The sequence below is a fragment of the Corvus cornix genome, chromosome 4, assembly GCF_000738735.6.
Source record: "Corvus cornix cornix isolate S_Up_H32 chromosome 4, ASM73873v5, whole genome shotgun sequence".
Lineage (NCBI taxonomy): Eukaryota > Metazoa > Chordata > Aves > Passeriformes > Corvidae > Corvus > Corvus cornix.
This window is the reverse complement of record NC_046334.1, coordinates 26,738,398-26,755,962: the sequence shown is the minus strand read 5'-3', so window position 1 is coordinate 26,755,962 and position 17,565 is coordinate 26,738,398. Positions and strand designations below refer to the sequence as shown.

The following is a 17,565-nucleotide window of genomic DNA, read 5'->3' as shown; positions in this document are numbered from 1 at the left end:
ACGTTAAGAGCAGTTTAATAATGAAAGCAAAGTAAAATATAATACTACTAATGATAGTAATTGCAATGAAAGAGAGAGGAATAAAACGCAAGAAAGACAAGTGATACACAATACAGTTGCTCACCACTCGCTGACTGATGCCCAGCCCCTCCCCGATGGCGGGATGATGGGGGATGAGCATCGTCAGCTCCCAGGCAACTCCTCCCCGCCGTCCCCCCTCCATTTACATACTGGGCACAGTGTTCCATGATATGGAATATCCCTTTGGCCGGTTCAGGTCAGCTGTCCAACTGTGCTTCCTCCCAGCTTGTGCACCTTCTCACTGGAAGAGCATGGGAAACTGAAAAGTCCTTGACTTAGAGTGAGCACTATTGAGCAACAACTAAATCATCAGTGTGTTACCCACAATATTCTCATACTAAATCCAAAAAATACAGCACTTCACCAGCCTCTAACTAAATTAACTATCCCAGCCAAAACCGAGACACGCACATAGCCCTGAGTGTTTGTGTGTGACCTCACTTCTGCCATCACTCCATCAGGAGAAGACGAGACAGACCTTTATGGCACACCCACCGAAGATGACAAATGCTGCCCAGCAGGTCTAGGGGAGGGGATGTCAGCATCTGCAATGAGATACTGGTGTGCCAGAGTGAGATGGGAGGCTGAAGGTGGATGCTGGGGCCCCAGCCACAACAGGGCAGAAGAGAAGATTCTGGGCTGTTTAGCGGGGAGCAGATGTGGAGGTGTTGGCGTGGTTGCATCAGGTGGGTGCCAATACACATTGGCCTCCATCACTGAGGGATATTGGACTGCACTTCAGGACTGTGGGAGGCACCTGCAGAAAATAAACTGACCTGTGATGGACAGAGACTTCACTGCTTTGCCTTCACCTCCTGGCCAAGAAGATCCAGAGAGCTTACACGTGTCTCGTGCCACCCACCTCACCCTGCTTGTTGACTGTGGATTAAAGGATATGGGGAACAGCAGGCAAGGCAAATTCCCTGGCAGGAAAGGGCTGGGGGCCAACTGCATCCTTCTGGTAGCTGTGAGCTGGCACCCAACACACCACGGGTGTCCTAGATCCATGTTTTGGGTGCTCTGTGCAAAGTCAGTGCCATGAGAAGGAGCACGGAGGCATAAATGAGGTGTCTGTCCAGTGTGTGTTTCCCGTAACACGGAGAGAGCTTCCAAAGAGCCGCCGTGACCCCAAACCCCGGGGGGACTGCTGAGCAAATTCCCAGGAGGGCTGCAGCAGGCGCATGAGGCGGGGGTGCTGCTGCAGAGGGGCAGGGCCGAGGGCTGGCGGGACAGCCGGGGGTGAGGAGGCCCCGCACGCGTGGCACAAGCGCACCACAGTGTTTAAAACCCGAGGGGGACGCCGGGAGCCGTGGCGGCAGCTGCTCGGGTCTCACGCAGCCGAACGAGCGGGGCGGTGGAGCCGCCGCTCCGCCCAGGGGCGGGCTCCGAGCTCTCCCGCCCCTGACGGGCCGCCGTCGCTGCCACGGTTCCCGCCGCTACTGCTGCCGCCATGGAAGAGCAGAAGGAGAACCGCCCGCAGGCCGCCCGGGACGAGGCGCCGGCCGCTCTCGCAGCCTGCCCGCCGGTGAGTGCGCGGGGCGGCGGGGGCGGCTGCGGCCGGGCGGTGCTGGCCCGAGGCTGTGGCCCCGCGCCCGCTCGCCCAAGGCGGCCCGGCTGCCAGCCCGCCTCGGGCCTCGGCCCGCCCGGCCCTGCCCCGCCCCGGGACTGCCCGGGGCTCGCCCTCCCGAGGGGCGCCGCCGGGGCCGCGGGCCCGCCCGAGGCCGCGCCGTGTGCGCACCCCGCAAAGGCCGCGAGCAGCGGTCCGGAGCCGAAGTGTCCGTAGTTCGTCCTGTTAGTTTATTGCTTTGTTTATTTTGCACGTATTGGGCACCGGCCCGCGTGTCCCAGTCAGTGTGGATTCTGGTTAATTCAGCTGTCGAGAGAAAGCTGGTGAAGGCTTTGCCCGCTTGCACCACAGAACTCTGTTCAGATTAGGATGCGTATTCAAGTTTTGTCTCCAAGAGCTGCTGTTCGACGTGGCTCAAGACGCGTGCATGACTATCCCTTTATTCTGTTTGCTGCTGTTTAGGAAAACAGTGTTTCAGAGCAGGCTTCAGGCAGTAAATAGTGTTTCAGGCAGTATTTATTTTCTTACCTGTCTCTAAGCTAGTTCACTCAGTCGGATCACAAGTGTAACAGGGTGATGCTTTACTGCGTTTTGGTGCAAAAACGAACTATGAATGCTCAGGCTTCTTGTTTCGACCTTCTTAAATGACTTCCTGATTTCTCTTTTTTCTAGGGTAAGCAGCATTGTAGGATCAGTGATCAAGAAACTAATGGCAAAACCTCAGCTGCCAGTTCAAACGACTTCAGTGATCCGATTTACAAAGAAATTGCTATAACCAATGGTTATATCAACAGAATGACCAGAGAAGAGCTCAGAAGTAAACTTGCAGAGTTCAAGCTTGAAACCAGGTTATTTGTTAACATCTTGATTTATCTTTGAGAGCAGTAGAGCCATGAGAGATGATTATTTTAAGGTTTAAAAACTCAGCACAAAGTGAAAAGCAGACACAGCACCAGACACCAATTGTTTTATGTGCAATCTTGTTGCAGCTTTTGTTGTAGGATTAAAGTATACTGCTTTATGTGTGCTGTCTCAACTGGCAACCCAAAGAAATGAAAGAATACATAACTGTAAGGTACTTCTCATCACTTTTTGGTCAAGGGGGAAAGAAGAACTACAGTGGTTCTCAGGTGGTGCTGCAGACCTTCATCATATAGAAACTTGCTTCAGAACAGCCATATTTTTATTTACTGTACCAGTACAGATCTGATACTCGCTACAAACTCTGGTGATGTGGCTCAGGATTTAATCAATCAGAGGACAGGTACCCTTAGATGGAGAGTTTGCTACTCTGAATACATGCCCTGGAATAATGTGAAAAAATGAATGTATTATAAGCTGATTTTGCGCTCACTGGGGCGGAGGCAAGGGAATATAGCATAGTTCCTCCTGTATTGAAAATGAGCTGCAAGACTAATAATTCTGTGGCCAGACATATTTGAGATACTGTGAAGAAGGTCAGCTGGGAAAAATGAAGTGTATTGTTTCTGTAGGCAACAGTAATGAGGAAGTAGTGGTGGGGAGTTAGTTGGTTAAATTAATTTAGTGCTTCAGGAGGAAAAAATCTTATCATTACCTGAGAAATTTTTTCATAAAACACATTAGATGTCTGTAGCTGTTTAGCAGTTGCTCGGATTTAAAAATAAAAAGCAGAATTCAAATAGTGTATGATGTGTTTGTGGTCTTCTCTTAGGTTGTAAGTTTTCTACATGCATTTTTTAATCTAGTTGTAAATGCTGAAAGCTTTAAATTTCTCTTTCAGCGGAGCTAGACTTCTTTCGTCAATGTATTCAATTAAGTCAAGTCAGAATATGTCTTGTCTGTAAACAAATAGTGACTGTAGAGAATTGAGCAGATTGCCACACTCCATCCTTTCCTTTGAGGTTATCATGATAGTCGATCGTTTCCTATTTTCAGCTTTTTTTATAAGTTTGATGGAGAAAGAAGTAATTTCCCGCTCCATCAGTTCCCATACTGTCTCAACTTTGAATGAACTGGACATTGACTTAAACTAGATCAGTAAACCAGGGTGAAGAAGAGTTATCTCTGCAGAAGCAGTTGATGTTCTCAAATGCAGGTTTAGTAGTTTGATTTCAGTTCTTATTTGTGGATCAGTGGGCTGCTTTTCTGATAATTCCACTTGCTACACATATCTCTTACAGCTTCTGTTATTCCATTTGCAATGAATAATTTTGAAAACAACTTCCTTGAAAGGGTAAATTATCCTCATTTATTCAGCTCTGGTTTGGTACATGGCAGTTCTGGCATATGCACTCAATGTTTGTATTAAAAGGACGCAGTAAGTAACTTTAATCTCTTGCCATGTGAATTTATTTATAGCCACAAACCTCCTGAAAAGCAGGATCTTGACCAGGAAGTTTTTCTGACAACTGAAATCTCAAATACTTTAATAGAGTTATTCGAGCTCAATTTTAAATTTAAATTAAGAAGAATTTAAAATGTGGGCATTTAAGCTGGATTCTGTGTTATCTATGCCACTGATGCAGAAAGGCCTCAGGCATGACTCACTTCAGGTAGAGGGCACAGGTGAAGCAATACTTCTTCCAGGGCCAGGGGCCAACTAGGAGTAATCTACAAAGACTTGAGCTTTGGAAAAGCTTTGGATACTGAGTCTTGCTGAACTAGAGGTGACTGCAGAGTTTCTCTGTGCCATGCTTCCCAGTCTGTCCCTGGTATTGTATTGATGGGGGGTATCACAGCCTTTGCGTTATCCCACATAATGGGATATAATGTAGCATAGATGATGGGGATAACACTCCTCTATGATAAAGTGGAATTCAGACTTCACAAGTGCTTGTGTTCAAAATGAGATTAATAAGTGTTGAACTTTCAAATGTTAAATACAGCTTCAGTTTTACAACAAGGGAAATAATTAAACAAGAGTGCAATCTTTGTCACTTTCCCTATTTCTTTAGAGGAGTGAAAGATGTACTGAAAAAGAGATTGAAAAATTATTATAAGAAACAGAAGCTGATGCAGAAGGAACACACTAATGGAAACAGCTGCTATGACTACATCTGTGTTGTTGACTTTGAAGCAACATGTGAAGAAGGAAACCCACCTGAATTTGTACATGAAATAATTGAGTTTCCTGTTGTCTTAGTAAACACACGTACCCTGGAAATAGTAAGTGCTCTAATTGCTGTGTTGGTATGCTATTCTTTGATGTAACTTGTTTGCATCAGAAAGTCTAAATTAGTTTTTAAGTAGATCTTGAACTTCATTAAAATAGCATACTTTTTTTTTTCATAAGGGCTTATCCTCTGTGTCTCTTAGGTACAAACAGTACTTTCTATTCTGAAAGCATTTTCCAAATGATCATTCTCCTGCTGTTGACTCCCTCTATTGATAACGAGTTTTCTTGTCTGTGTCTGTTCCCACCTGCCCTTTTTTTCCCTGCTTTAAGGTCCACAAATCTATTTCTAGGACTTAAGGGATTCATCATAATAAAAAATGATTAATTTCTGTGGTCCTGTGTGAGGCAATCTAGAAGACACTAATGCAGAGATGAAGAAAGTGAGGCTGAGTGAACTCCACTTCTTGTCGGGCTCAACTGTTTCTACATTGTACCCAACAGATTGATAGCTGTGTAACCTGATTTTAAACAAACATACTTAGCAGGCATTTGGTAGCCTCAAGTGCTCTGTTCCAGTACAGCTTTCTTTTAGGATAAACTACCCGCTGCTTAAGTGAAACTGAGTGACTCAGTGAGCACACCTCTGACTAATGGTTCATTTATGAAGAACTCTTAAGAGGAGGAGGATTTCCGGTAATCATTGTGATGCTAAACTAAAGTATAGCTACATGTATGACTAACTGCAGAAAAAGGATTGTGCAGATTACCAGGATTGTTTTTATTGCTCTTAGAGTGGGTTTTTTTGTCTGTCTAAAAGGTTTTGTATAACAGCAGGGATTTGGGGCTTTCTTTTTCCATGAAACTTGCCTTCAGTCTTCACTCTTGCATTGCTCAGTTTCCCAGAGTGAGGTTTTGTTTGTCTCTGTCTGGCTGGCATCCAGAGGTGTAGGACTTGCATGAAGCTTCTGAGGTGTGCAACTGGTTGCTTTCTGTGAATTGCAGGTGAACCTTTATAGAAACCACCTAAAAAACACAAGGCTTTGCTCATGCCTTTCACTTTTTTCCTTACTCACACTCTTCTTTTCCCAAATCCTCTGCTTTTTTGCAGTCTGTCCTTTCCCCCTCTTAAATCCACATTCCCACTCTTTGGTGCCTACTGGCTGAGAGAAAGGACATGTTCTGGTTTGTTTTGGGGTGACTTTATGAAAAGCTATGTGTCCCATCAGGAATCTGATGATGGCCAGTCAGGAGGCTCATACTGGCTCAGGTGGTACACACTCCTTTTTGCCTGCAGCAGGACAAGTAGCTGCTGTTGCCTTTGGGCTGCAGGCGAGCCAGAGAAGCTGCCTTGTGGGCTGCACAGCATGCTGCAGCTGAGCCTTTGATTCTCCTGTTACAGGAGGATACCTTTCAGCAATACGTGAAGCCAGAGATTAATCCCAAGCTTTCAAACTTCTGCATCAGTCTGACAGGAATAACCCAGGTAATTGTGCTTTTGTTTCTTCAGGAAGAAACAGGAAAAAAAGATATGTGGTGTTGATGTTTTCACACTGGTAACTTTAAATGGTAATATTTCATGGTTATTTTTCTGTAAGGCCTATTCTCTTAATCCTTGTTTTTTCCCTCTCCCAGTTATCACAGAGCTGATTTCACTAAATTGGTCATTTTGTGGGGAAGAGCATTCACTTTTTAATTCATGTGGAGGAATTTAATCTTTAGTAGAGCTAAGTATCTTTTGAATTGCATCAGTTCCTCTTCTAAGATTTTTATTCTAAAGAGTTTAGAGTCTTAGGATGGCAATGGCTTTTGATAAGTGACTTAAGAAGGAGCCTTGGAAACAACCTCAGATGTTTTAATCCTAGTTCAACTGCTGACTAACCTTGTTACCTTTACAGAAGCTATTAGGAGGTTCGCTCTTGTAGCGGTGCTTTTGTGGTGCTATTTTTTCAGTTTAGAAAAATCTCTCCAGTCATCTGTTAATGTGTAAGCTGGTTTTGTAAAGATTGTGATGAAGCCAATTTTGTAAGTCCCCATATACCAATACAGTTTTTACACTTAATGCTGGGTTGTTTCTTTTCCTGAAAAAATGTTCCTTACTTTGTTTTGGGTTTTTTTGTTCTCTTAGGACATTGTTGATAAAGCTGATACTTTTCCTCAAGTTCTGCAGAATGTTGTAGAGTGGATGAGACAACGAGAACTGGGAACAAAGTATAGCTATTCCATGTTGACTGATGGGTATGTCCTTATGCAACCTTCAGCACAATCTAAAACCGCAAAACCGTGTTTAATATTTGTGAGAGCATTGCTAAAGGTGGATCAGGACACTGCCATTTTGCTGATTTTATTTTAATTGAAGCTTTTGGTAAAATTGGGAAGGCTGAACTGAACCATTGAAAATGAAGCTTAAATCCATCAGATGGCGCCGTTTCTTTCCTAGTGGTCTGTATGCAACAAAGTGATGCTGAACAGACTTTATGCTTTATTGCTGCTGTAATTCTCCATTTATATCTAGCACATAATACCTGAAAATAACACTGCAGTTTTAGTTCTAGGTAACTTCTGTGCCCTTCTGCATCTGAGGCTTCAGAAGTGTGTGGTGGGTGTGCTGTGGTACCCTGTGTCTGTTAGTGTTACTGTTAATACATACTGGATATTTTGCTGGAAGACAATGGACGGTGGTCTTCATGGAACAAGGAGAAATGGCTAGCACAGAAACCTCTGCTTTGGCTTAGAGGACTGTGGCTCTGGTGGGTCCCACCTCTTACAAGCTTTGTGTGTTCCACTAGTCCCTGGAACTGCCACCTGAACTTGCTCTCTCACAAGGTCTATGTGGAAAATCAAGTCCCCAGATAACTGCATGGTGAAGAGGTCTTGAGATCTAGATACATTTGTGGTGCAATATTGTTCTTGGGATCTTACCTTTGTTATATAGTGAAATACAGTGTTTGAGCTTTATCTTGTAGAGCACTGGCCAGAGCATTTTTTTTTTTTTACAGATGCCACTTGCCTTTTAGCTGTGAAACAGTATTATTCTGTTAACATATCTGCTTTACTCCTTCTCTTGGAATGAAGGATTTAAGTATGACAGGGAGTTTTTAACATTAGCTATGTTGAGGTAAATGATGAGCACTTTCGTACTTGCCTGCAGCAGGTCTTCTGCTGTGCTGGATTAAAAAGGCAGTTCTGTGCTGCTCTGATGCAATGACTCTGTTGAACCAGAATGAGAGGAACCCTGAAACAAAAATGGAGCTTATGAAAAAACAGCCTGTGGAATCTGAGCATAATTGCCTAATGCTTCTGTCAAGTAAAGCCCAGATAAATATTCTAGTCTATGAGTAGTTTGAAAAATAATTTATCAGAGTAGATTAGTAGATACATAATAGATATACAGGGTTTTTTTGACTGACCCAACTTAAATTAATGAGAGTTGGTTTTGGCCATGAGACCCTTTTCTCAAAGTTACTGAAGTTTTAGACAATTACTGTAGGTCACAGGTCTTTTCTGGCGAAGAACCCACGTTACTGAAATACTGTTGTGTCCAGTGTGAACCATTTAAAAAGGTGTCACACAGGACTTGAGGTGTACAGTATAGACCCATGTGCACCTTAAAAATAAGGAGTTAACATAATGCCATTCCAATCTTAATAAATTTAAGGAGCTATGGTAAATATTTCTGTTTAACTAATTTTTAACCTGTAATTACATTGCTATCTTTGGAAGCAACGGTGAATTCAAAACAGAAAATGCTAAAGCAAAACTGGCGCAAGGCTGGTTATGTTACTGGGCCTAAATGTCTCTGGAATTCCCCTCCAGAGGAATACCCTCAGTGAAATTCCTTAAGGAAAATAGATGCATTGAAATCTCTGTTGTATAGGTGAGATTGCATAGACAGCTACAAGAGATGGGGAAAAAAGCTTTACTTTAGCTTGCCGCTTACAAACTTGTTGGGGTGGTTCCCTTCAAGAAGGCAGGCTGCTAAATAAATAGTATTATAATTTCTTCATATTTTCATAGAGATCTGGTTTCTCATAAAACTAGGTGCAGTCTAGTTTCAATAGCCTACCTGAAATAGAGGTACATGCATACCCAAATAATCAGGAAGATTTAAGGTGTCACTTGCTTCCCCGAGGGCTGTGTAAGCATCTAATTTATTGGCAGTTTTCAGTGTTGATGTGGTAGGTGGAGTACTGGGTGTGCTATTTTTTGTCTTAACCATTGTGGACCTGAAACTATCCTGGTGAAAGTCTTGCTCATGTCATTATTTTTTTGGCCATGATTAACAAATTCATATCAAAAAATTCTTTACCATGACTATAGCAAAAGAGCTTTTCCTAAACTGTTTTTCTTCTACCAGAGACAAGACAGCTCTTAGTTCTACAAGTGTGTAATATGTAGAACACAGGATTATATATGACTAATGTTTTCCTCTTTTGACTTTTTAAGATCGTGGGATATGAGTAAATTTTTGAACATCCAGTGCCGTATTAGCCGTATCAAATACCCTTCTTTCGCCAAAAAGTGGATCAATATTCGCAAATCATATGGGAACTTCTACAAGGTTTGTACAAATTGCTGTTTCTCTTATGGGAAAATTTGGTTTAAAAGTCTAGAATGTCCTGTTGTGCTTGTCATCTCTACTTGTGTAGTATAAAATTATAGTACTTAAACTAGTTGCCTGGTGCCTGATTTTCAAATGTGCTTCATGTGCAGATCTCACTTCACTGATTGAAGATCATATAATCTACAGCATTTTGGTTTTAATCTTGTTTTTAAGAGTCAGGTTGTGCTCCTTGAAGGATTGTCTAAAACTTTTATACCGGTCCTCTTAGATCAAATGTATTTTGAAGTAGTTCAGCTGAAAAGACTGTATTGATTTTTCAATTTTTTTTTCCTGTTTTCATGCAATACACTACAAAACTAATTTGCACCTCTACCCTCATATAGTCTTGACTTTTGACAGTGTAATGGGGACAGAGAAAGATTAGGACCTCTAGATAAAAGAGAGATTGACATTTAATAAGGGAAGAGCTTTACTTGGTGCTGGGCAAATATTACAGGGTTGCTGTAGATGTTGATGATCAGATCCTGTGAAGGTTGAAGGCATTCAGGATCTTGATGTCAGTGAGAATCAGGAGCCTGGTGCTTCTTTAATCACTTAGAATTTATAAGGAAAACCAGAATCTGATTCCGTCTGCAATGCCTCTGTGGGTGGTAATTTGTTTTTTGTAAAGATTGTTAAATTTATCTAGGCCGTGGCTTCTACCCTTGCCAGCACAGGTGTATCTTGAGCTGGTGCTGGTGAGAGGCCCTTGACATCATCTCAGGTCTAGACAAACTCCTGTTGACTGTGTCTCCTCTGTAAAAATGGGAGTGTCTGTCTCACCAAGGTGCTTTGAAGCTAAATGGTTAGTGATCTGACAGAAGGCAACATGAAAGTAATATGTGACTTAAGTAGACTTAAAATCTGCATGTGTTTCTACTGCCCCGTGTTAGATTAAAAAGATTTGGTACTGAACCTAATCCTTGAATGTTACTCCCTTTCTCCATCAGGTTCCTAGGAACCAGACCAAGCTGACAATCATGCTTGAAAATCTGGGCATGAATTATGATGGGAGACCTCACAGTGGACTTGATGACTCTAAAAACATTGCAAGGATAGCTATAAGGATGCTGCAGGATGGCTGTGACCTGCGGGTGAATGAGAGAATTCACGGTGGACAGCTGATGACAGTCTCCTCCTCAGTCCCCTTAGAGGGAGCCCCTGCTCCACAGATGCCCCGCTACAGAAACTAGCAGTTCAGGGTTCTGCCTCAGGAACTGCCCTCAGATACCCGCTAAAGACTCCAGAGCTTAGTAAATGGCCACCTCTGCCAGCTTGTCTGCCATGCAGAATCCTAAAGCACCTTAACTAATCATCTCTGTTGAAATAAAGAGGAGTGTGGAAGCTTTTTGCTCTTAGAAGCCTGTTACAGCAATTTTTTTTTGTACTGATGACTTCTGTTGTTGTTTCCAACTTAGCTAGCAGTGAGGTTGATATCTGGAATCCAGACAAAGTGTTAAGCTTTTAAGAGCATGTAATTTAAACACCTGCTAAGAGGGATTGAGTCTGTGTGCCCACAGCCTGTGGGTAGTATTTGTTCACTGTGATGTACTCCAATCATATCTAGCATCTCCTTATTCATTGCACACAAACCATTCCTGGAAGAACTGAAAGAGCAGTGGTTGGGCTGGCCCTTCCTGATAAGGCACTCTTCTAAGGGTTCCTGCCAATTTTTTTGTTTTTTACAAAGTCTAGGAGAAATGGGTACGCATTCATCAGTTCTAAAGCAGTAGAGGAGTACTCTGTTGTTTGGGGTTTTTCTTAAAGGGATATGTTTGTCTGCTTCCCCATCAAATGGAGAGCTGGGTGTTGAATAAAAATTCCATTAACGTTATATGATAGTATTTTTCTAACCTGTGTTTCAAAGGGGAAGGTTCTTCAGATTTTCACTTTGAGGATCACATCTCCTATTCCTACATAGCTGCCCTTCATTTAATGTTGTTTTTAGACACTATCAGCCATTTGGTCTTAACAATGAGTGAAGTAAAGTAAGTTCAAAACATGCCAGGTTGTTAAAATTTCATGCTGTGTGATTATTACATAAAACAGGAAGTTTCTCATTCATGGCTAAAGACATGCTTAGCTATTTTTGGTATCTTCTTGTGCTTCTACCACCATGAAGCTATACCTTCATTGCAAAACCTAACATTGGAAGATTAATGTAATTTTATTATTAAAGTCCACAGCTAATTACTAACTACTTCTGCTTTCTCCCCGGGCCTCAGATAAGATGATATTCAAAAGAGGCCAGAGTGTTAATTTGCTTTGTCTCCATGGACTGTTACAAAGTGCACCATTAATGTGATCAACTCTGCATTAGAATGGCTTGTTCTGAAAAGTGGAATAATATATTTTGGTTGCTCGTAGTTAAAAAAAGAAAAAGAAATTTGCTATCCCTATGTTACAATTCACCCGTTTTGCCATTTACATTCAGGACACAAAATAACCAATTAATAAACTTTGTTAAGAACACTGACTGTTTGACTAATCAAACTCCTCCCAGCCCTGCTTTGCTCTTCTGACTGTTAAACTGCATCAATGGAACTGTGAAACCTTCCATTTTAAATTCATGTAAGAGGGAGAAGTGTTAGTCAATTCTCAGTTGCTTCATATGTTTTCTTTCCTGAGTCACAGATTTGGATGGTCATAACTGCTTAGAATGCTGGTTTTTAGTTTAGTTTTGGTTTGGTTTTTTTTTTCCCCTGAAAGCAGATACTTGTTCTCTTGTAGAGTTTTGTTGAACTTTACGGTTTCTTTTCCTTTTGTAGCCATACTTGATGGATTTTCAGAAGGTAAAATCCGAATCTCTGATATGCTTGCTCCTAAAATACCATGTATCTGTCAGCCCATATTTTGTACAAATTCCTATATACATGCTTTTCACTGTAGTGACTGTAGTTCCTCTTTTTCTGAAGTACCATGGTAATTTACTTCTTTTGCGTCTGAGTTACTGTTGTGCAAGTTTCTGTGATGAAACAGTCTGGTTCAGCAGATCTCTCCTGGGCAGCCAGAGACTTTATCACTAGTCTTTATTTACAGGTCTGTAACCGGGCTCACAGTCGAATGAGAAACTTCTATTTGTTGCAGATTATACTACAGGTTGCATAAGAGCTGTTGTAATTGTACATCATTTATTTTAAGTACAGAGTTGTTTATTTTTGCTAAGTAACGTCAAAAAGATATTTTGAGGTAAGGGTTAAATAATGATTGTTTTCTGTTTACTGCTTGAGTAGGTTGGGATGCTTTTTATCAGTGAGCTGTAGAATTCAGTAGAATCATTCCAGATACTATTTTATCTGTCAGATTAATGTCAAACTGTAAGCTGGAAGTATTCTCACAGACTATTTGATTCTGTGATTTTGAGATGAAGTGAATTTTAACAATGTTTGCTGATTTTTTGGAAATGTAAACAAAGTTATTAAAATAATTTCATATTTTTAAACATGTCAGGTACTGAATTTGGTCTGTAAAGCATGAGATTATTTCAACAGTCCTGGGGGTCTTGGCATCAGCTCAGCTCATGATTGGTCTTCAACATTGCCATGGCTGGGTGGCTTAAATCCCATGCATGTGACTAGTTCACAACAATCAGTAATGAGATAAATTTTCCTGGATACTTCATACCGCAGGGGAAGGAGGCACTTGAGGGAGAAAAAAAAAGTGGTTTGGTGATTTTACTAGTGATGCTCATGTTCAGCCAGACAGTGTTTTTTCAGTTTGATCTCATTTGTTCATCCGAAGAGGCTTGCTGAGTGCATCTGCTTTAATGAATATTTTAATTTATTAGAGGAGTCTTCCCATGCTGGAAAAATTCATTGACAACTATGTAAAAAACAATCCAGTCTCTTTTTTATGCAGGGAAAAAAAGCATGCAGACACTGATTGCCTTGTTGATCAAGTTCAAGGCTTTGTTCTGTTGTTGCTTTTTATTTCACATTTTGGGAGCTGTACTTGACAAATTCTACTACTACTGCAGACAGCCTTTGTGGAACAGTTGCAGCTTTAAACAAAGGGATTGCAGACTAATTTCAACATGAGTGCTTTCAAGTAGATTTCTTAATATATATTTATATGAATGTGAGAGGGATTCACAGAATCTTGGGGTTATGTTAGGAAAAAAGGTTTCTCAGACAGGTTAAAGAGCAGTAGCATCTCTGTGTCAGTGAACAAATGGGAAGGAGAGGTCACAACAGTTCATAGCCTCCCATTAACTCCTTGTGAGGTATGGCTACAGGGGCCGCTCACAGCAGGTCAGCTGTCCACAGAAACTGCTTTTGTCTGGGCTTGTCTGATAGTAAAACAATTTAATAATTTGGTCTAACAAGGTAGTTGTTGTTTCCATATTTTGTTGGAAATTGACATTGCAATGAGGAGGGGGCTGTTCTCAGCAGTGGAAGTAAGTGAAAACCTCAGTTCACTTTACATTCTCATGCCCTTGGAGAGCTCTCGCTGTTTCACTGCAGGCCTTGACTGCTCTTTGGTGACCTTGAGAAAGCAGTGTTTTTTCACTCATTTCTCTCACCCTACACTTCCCATGGCTGTTTTTAATTCCTCCCTTTCCCTTTTTTTTCTACTAATGAATGTTTGCCTCCTCTGGAGAGAAGTTCATGCTAGGTAAGATCTTTGTATGTTCTTTCTAATAACAACCAACAGGCCCTTTATAAAGAAATTGGAAGTCTTGCCTGTGGAGGATAGAAGAGACCCAGTTACTGACTGCAGCTTTTGAAATGGGCTAAATGTATGGAACATTATTCTGCTGAAACCAAGTCCATTCCAGCCTTCTCTCAAGGCCTTCGTATTTGGCAGCCCCGTGGGGTAGCAGTGACAGCTCACCAGGAGGATTCCCCAGGTGGAGATGCATGAGGTAGCCAGGTGTAGTCAGTACACACTTCTGTGGCCTCAGCTGAACAGCTGTGGTAGGGAGCAGGCCAACACTTTGTTCTAGAACACCTTCCTCCAACAGAGAATGGGGTGCTGATCTGCAAGTGTGGATGCTGACAAGGCTTTGGAGGTTGAGCAGTGGCTTCTCTTTTGGGTTCCTTCAAGTTCAGTCCTTTCACAGCCTCCAGTGCTGACTGGCTTTTGCCCTTTTTAAATTGGAGGACTTGGTGTTGTGGGAGGAAAACCTGAAGCAGCTTAAGCGATGTGCTCTTTCAACTAAAGGAGTGTGACTGTTTTGCACTAAGTGGCCCCATATGGAAAAAAAGTCTTTCTTGAGTGAATGGTGAGCCCTGACCACCTCTTTATGGCAGAGGTGACTCTGGGTGTGTTCTGATTATGGATGTGATTCCATGGCTCAGGTATGTGTCTCCTCAGTGGCCACTCAGTTCAGGAGTGCCCATGGGTAGCACCATGTCCTGCTCCTGTGATCTTAACTTGCTGTGGTCATAACTGCACATCTTACTTGTAAATCTTGTGATGCTGCTTGCAGATATTTCATGGCAGGGTTTCTGCTTACTTTTCTGGCTAAATCAGTGCTAATTAGGAGGTTTTGCTCTTTGAAGTGAATGATAGTAGTGGTCTTGCATCGGTAAAGTACTTGCAGGTGATTCTGACCTCCTTTGTTTATGTTCCCTGCTTTCAGCAGTGTTAATTTTTAAAGAGCATATGTAGCCAAATGGATCTCTGTGAGCCAGAGATGTCCCAATAAGCAGGAATTGCTTCATTGTGGTTGTGTTCAGGTTTGGACTGGTATGCAGGACCTGGGCTGCAGGCAGGCTGTGAAGTGTGACACACCTTCCCAGAGAGTCCCATGCTGAGCAAAATTTATTTTATTTTAATTCCTAGCTGAATTGATAAGTAGTTGAATACTTATGCTCTGTGCAGCATGAAAGTGCTTTATATGCAATTTAAAGGCAGGTGTAGCAGCCAGCTGTGAGACTGTGTGCCTCCTTTTCTCACTTGAAAACACTCCTATGTTTGTGATTCACTTCCATTCGTGCATAGATGGACTAAGATGATAGAGAACTAAAAAGAAGGGAGAAGTGACATTTTACTAGTTGATCTAGGCAGTCTAGGCCAGATGTTACCTGTCCATATGGTCTGAGTGTTTGATACAGCTGAACTTTGACAAACAGGCTCTTTGGGATGCCAAGCACCATGTCCAGGGAGGGTGGCTGACTGCTACTGTGCTGAGCTTGGCTGTATTTAAGCACAATCTGGGTCATACCACTCTTGGCAGTCTTCAGTAAACGGGCAGACCTGAAGATAAGGAGCATTTATTTGAGCTGAGAAGCCTGGGAGGGGCATAGCTGAAAAAGAAATCAGTCTTCCAGCGTCAGAGGGAATTGTGGTGGTGCCTGCAAAGCCTGTCTGTTGGTGTGCTGCAGATCTCTAGGAGCAATTTATTTCAGCTATGCTGGTGCTTTGTTTTTCCCCTTCTTAATCTGCAGAGTCACATGGGCATGTTTCTTCTTCGGACCCTTCTCAAAAACTTCTCATTTGCTGTTTTTGGGGCTGGCTTCTCTGAAATGTACTGGTTCACTCCTTGTTCTTGCTTGTTTTGCATACACAAGATAGTCCTTTTTTGACCCTGCCTGTACTGATTTTCTAACAAGCCATGTCTGGAAGCAGCTGTACTCTCTGCTGTAATCCTGTCTGCACTGCTGGCCTCGCTGTTATGAACAGGTCTTACAGAAACCTTATCAGATCAGGGACTGCTGCCTTGTGTAGTGCAGTATTGGGGTTCCTGAATGCTGCTGCAGCCATTTAGCAGACACCAACAGTAGGGAAGACAGTATAAGTAAATGGAGAATCTATTGGCTTCCTTCACATGTCATGGCAAACTGCTTGTGGCAAATTCTCAGGGTTTAATGGTGCTTTCATTCATGCATGCTATCAAATGTACATCTCTGGAGGTGCCGCCACCGTTACAGATTAAAAATCATGGGAAGGGCAGGGTTATTTTGAAACTAAATGACAATTAAATTAGATGTGTGATGGGTATTTGTTTGTGTGATTGGTATTTGTTTCCACACTAGAGCTGCATTGGTAAGTGTAACATCATGTGGAGGAGGTAGAGCGTCACTTTACTAGATTCTGCAAGTAAACCTGTTCAAATGCCTTTGATTTTTCTGGTAGGTTGTCATTAGACTTCAAGCATGGAAAACTTGAAAAAATAATGTTTTTAAACTTATCAAAATCTTTAAAATTATTGGGTTTGAGGGATTGAGAAGATTAAGAGTTCTACATATGATTTCAGCATTGCAGGGGGAAGTTTTCTTCCACTCTACTCTGGGAGATGGTGATGTCCCTGCAAGTGTTGGATCAAGGCTTCCAAAATGAATGATCCCCAGACAATGCTCTTTCACTATGAAAACAGAATCACTGTAACAGCCTATGATTTAGCTCCCTTTCTGGCAGAAAAAAAGAAATGCTGCCATGCTGTCGTCCAGCCAAAAGACCTGCCCACCTTGGTGGATACTGACTGCCATAGACACGGGAGTTTTTGTTGTTTAGTGACATGGTTTGGCAGAGAGTGAATGAACTCCTCTGTGCTTGGCTCATTTGGTGTGTGAAACATTTCTGTAGACGTTGTAGTAGGTGTGTCATACTGGATGAAACTTCTGTCTTGAACCAAGGTAGTCATGTTCAAGACTGTAGAGCTGCTCTTCTGAGCCAAGAGACCACAGACCTAATTAAGGTCCCTCTTGGTGGCTGTGGTAGTGAGCAAAATACTCTGAGGTGGAAACATCAGCTTTTGTGTTCGAGAGATGGAGAGCATGGATCTTGGCTGTGTGCCGCTGGGTATAAAGGAAGCTTGTCCCACTGTGTTCATACTGGATATGAAATGGCTTCACAGCGTAACAACTGAGCTGGTGGCTGCAGCCACGTGGACATGGCTGTGGGGAGCTTTCCATCTGTCCCTCCTCTTCTGTCATCTGCAGAATATTTTTTAATGGTGTGAAATCTCCTTGAGCACAGCCTGCACTTCAGCCAGTTCCTTGTGCTCTAGAGCCATATATGCAGTTGTAATCTTTAAAGTGCTCCCACCAACCCTAATATTTGAGTTTTGGAGCATGTGTAGAACGGACTGAATTGTCTTCATGCACTCTAGCTGACCTCTGTTCCTCTATCCACACCACCTAACTTTCAACCTGGCAGACAACCACTGCTCTGTTCATTTACGGTTTTTTTTGGCAGGACAAAGTATCTATAACATACCTTGAAGTACAACTGTCTGCTTTCTGTCCCCTTTTTGCTTTTCTGTTTAAGCTTTCC

At 42.3% G+C, this 17,565-nt stretch overlaps 1 protein-coding gene across 3 annotated transcripts; it reads left to right on the top strand.

The window, feature by feature from the left end:
- Positions 1-201: 201 nt before the first annotated feature.
- ERI1 (exoribonuclease 1) lies at positions 202-12,803 on the top strand. Of its 3 annotated transcripts, XM_039551410.1 has the most exons (7): positions 219-1,606; positions 2,321-2,496; positions 4,585-4,795; positions 6,145-6,228; positions 6,871-6,980; positions 9,189-9,303; positions 10,296-12,803. In XM_039551410.1, exons 1-7 carry the CDS (start codon positions 1,532-1,534, stop codon positions 10,536-10,538), a joined length of 1,014 nt encoding a protein of 337 aa, XP_039407344.1. In that variant the 5' UTR covers positions 219-1,531; the 3' UTR covers positions 10,539-12,803. The 3 variants fall into 3 exon arrangements, with proteins under 3 accessions (XP_039407345.1, XP_039407344.1, XP_039407346.1); XM_039551411.1 differs by lacking the exon at positions 6,145-6,228 and having other exon boundaries at positions 202-1,606; positions 10,296-10,703; XM_039551412.1 differs by lacking the exon at positions 2,321-2,496 and having other exon boundaries at positions 1,530-1,606; positions 4,584-4,795; positions 10,296-10,716.
- The last annotated feature ends 4,762 nt before the right edge of the window (positions 12,804-17,565 follow it).

Bases quoted from the DNA above. Each gene is read 5' to 3' on its own strand.
- ERI1 (XM_039551410.1), top strand. From the start codon at position 1,532: ATGGAAGAGCAGAAGGAGAACCGCCCGCAGGCCGCCCGGGACGAGGCG. The intron at 2,497-4,584 runs GTTATTTGTTAA...CTATTTCTTTAG, and splicing joins GAGTTCAAGCTTGAAACCAG to AGGAGTGAAAGATGTACTGA. The intron at 6,229-6,870 runs GTAATTGTGCTT...TTGTTCTCTTAG, and splicing joins GTCTGACAGGAATAACCCAG to GACATTGTTGATAAAGCTGA.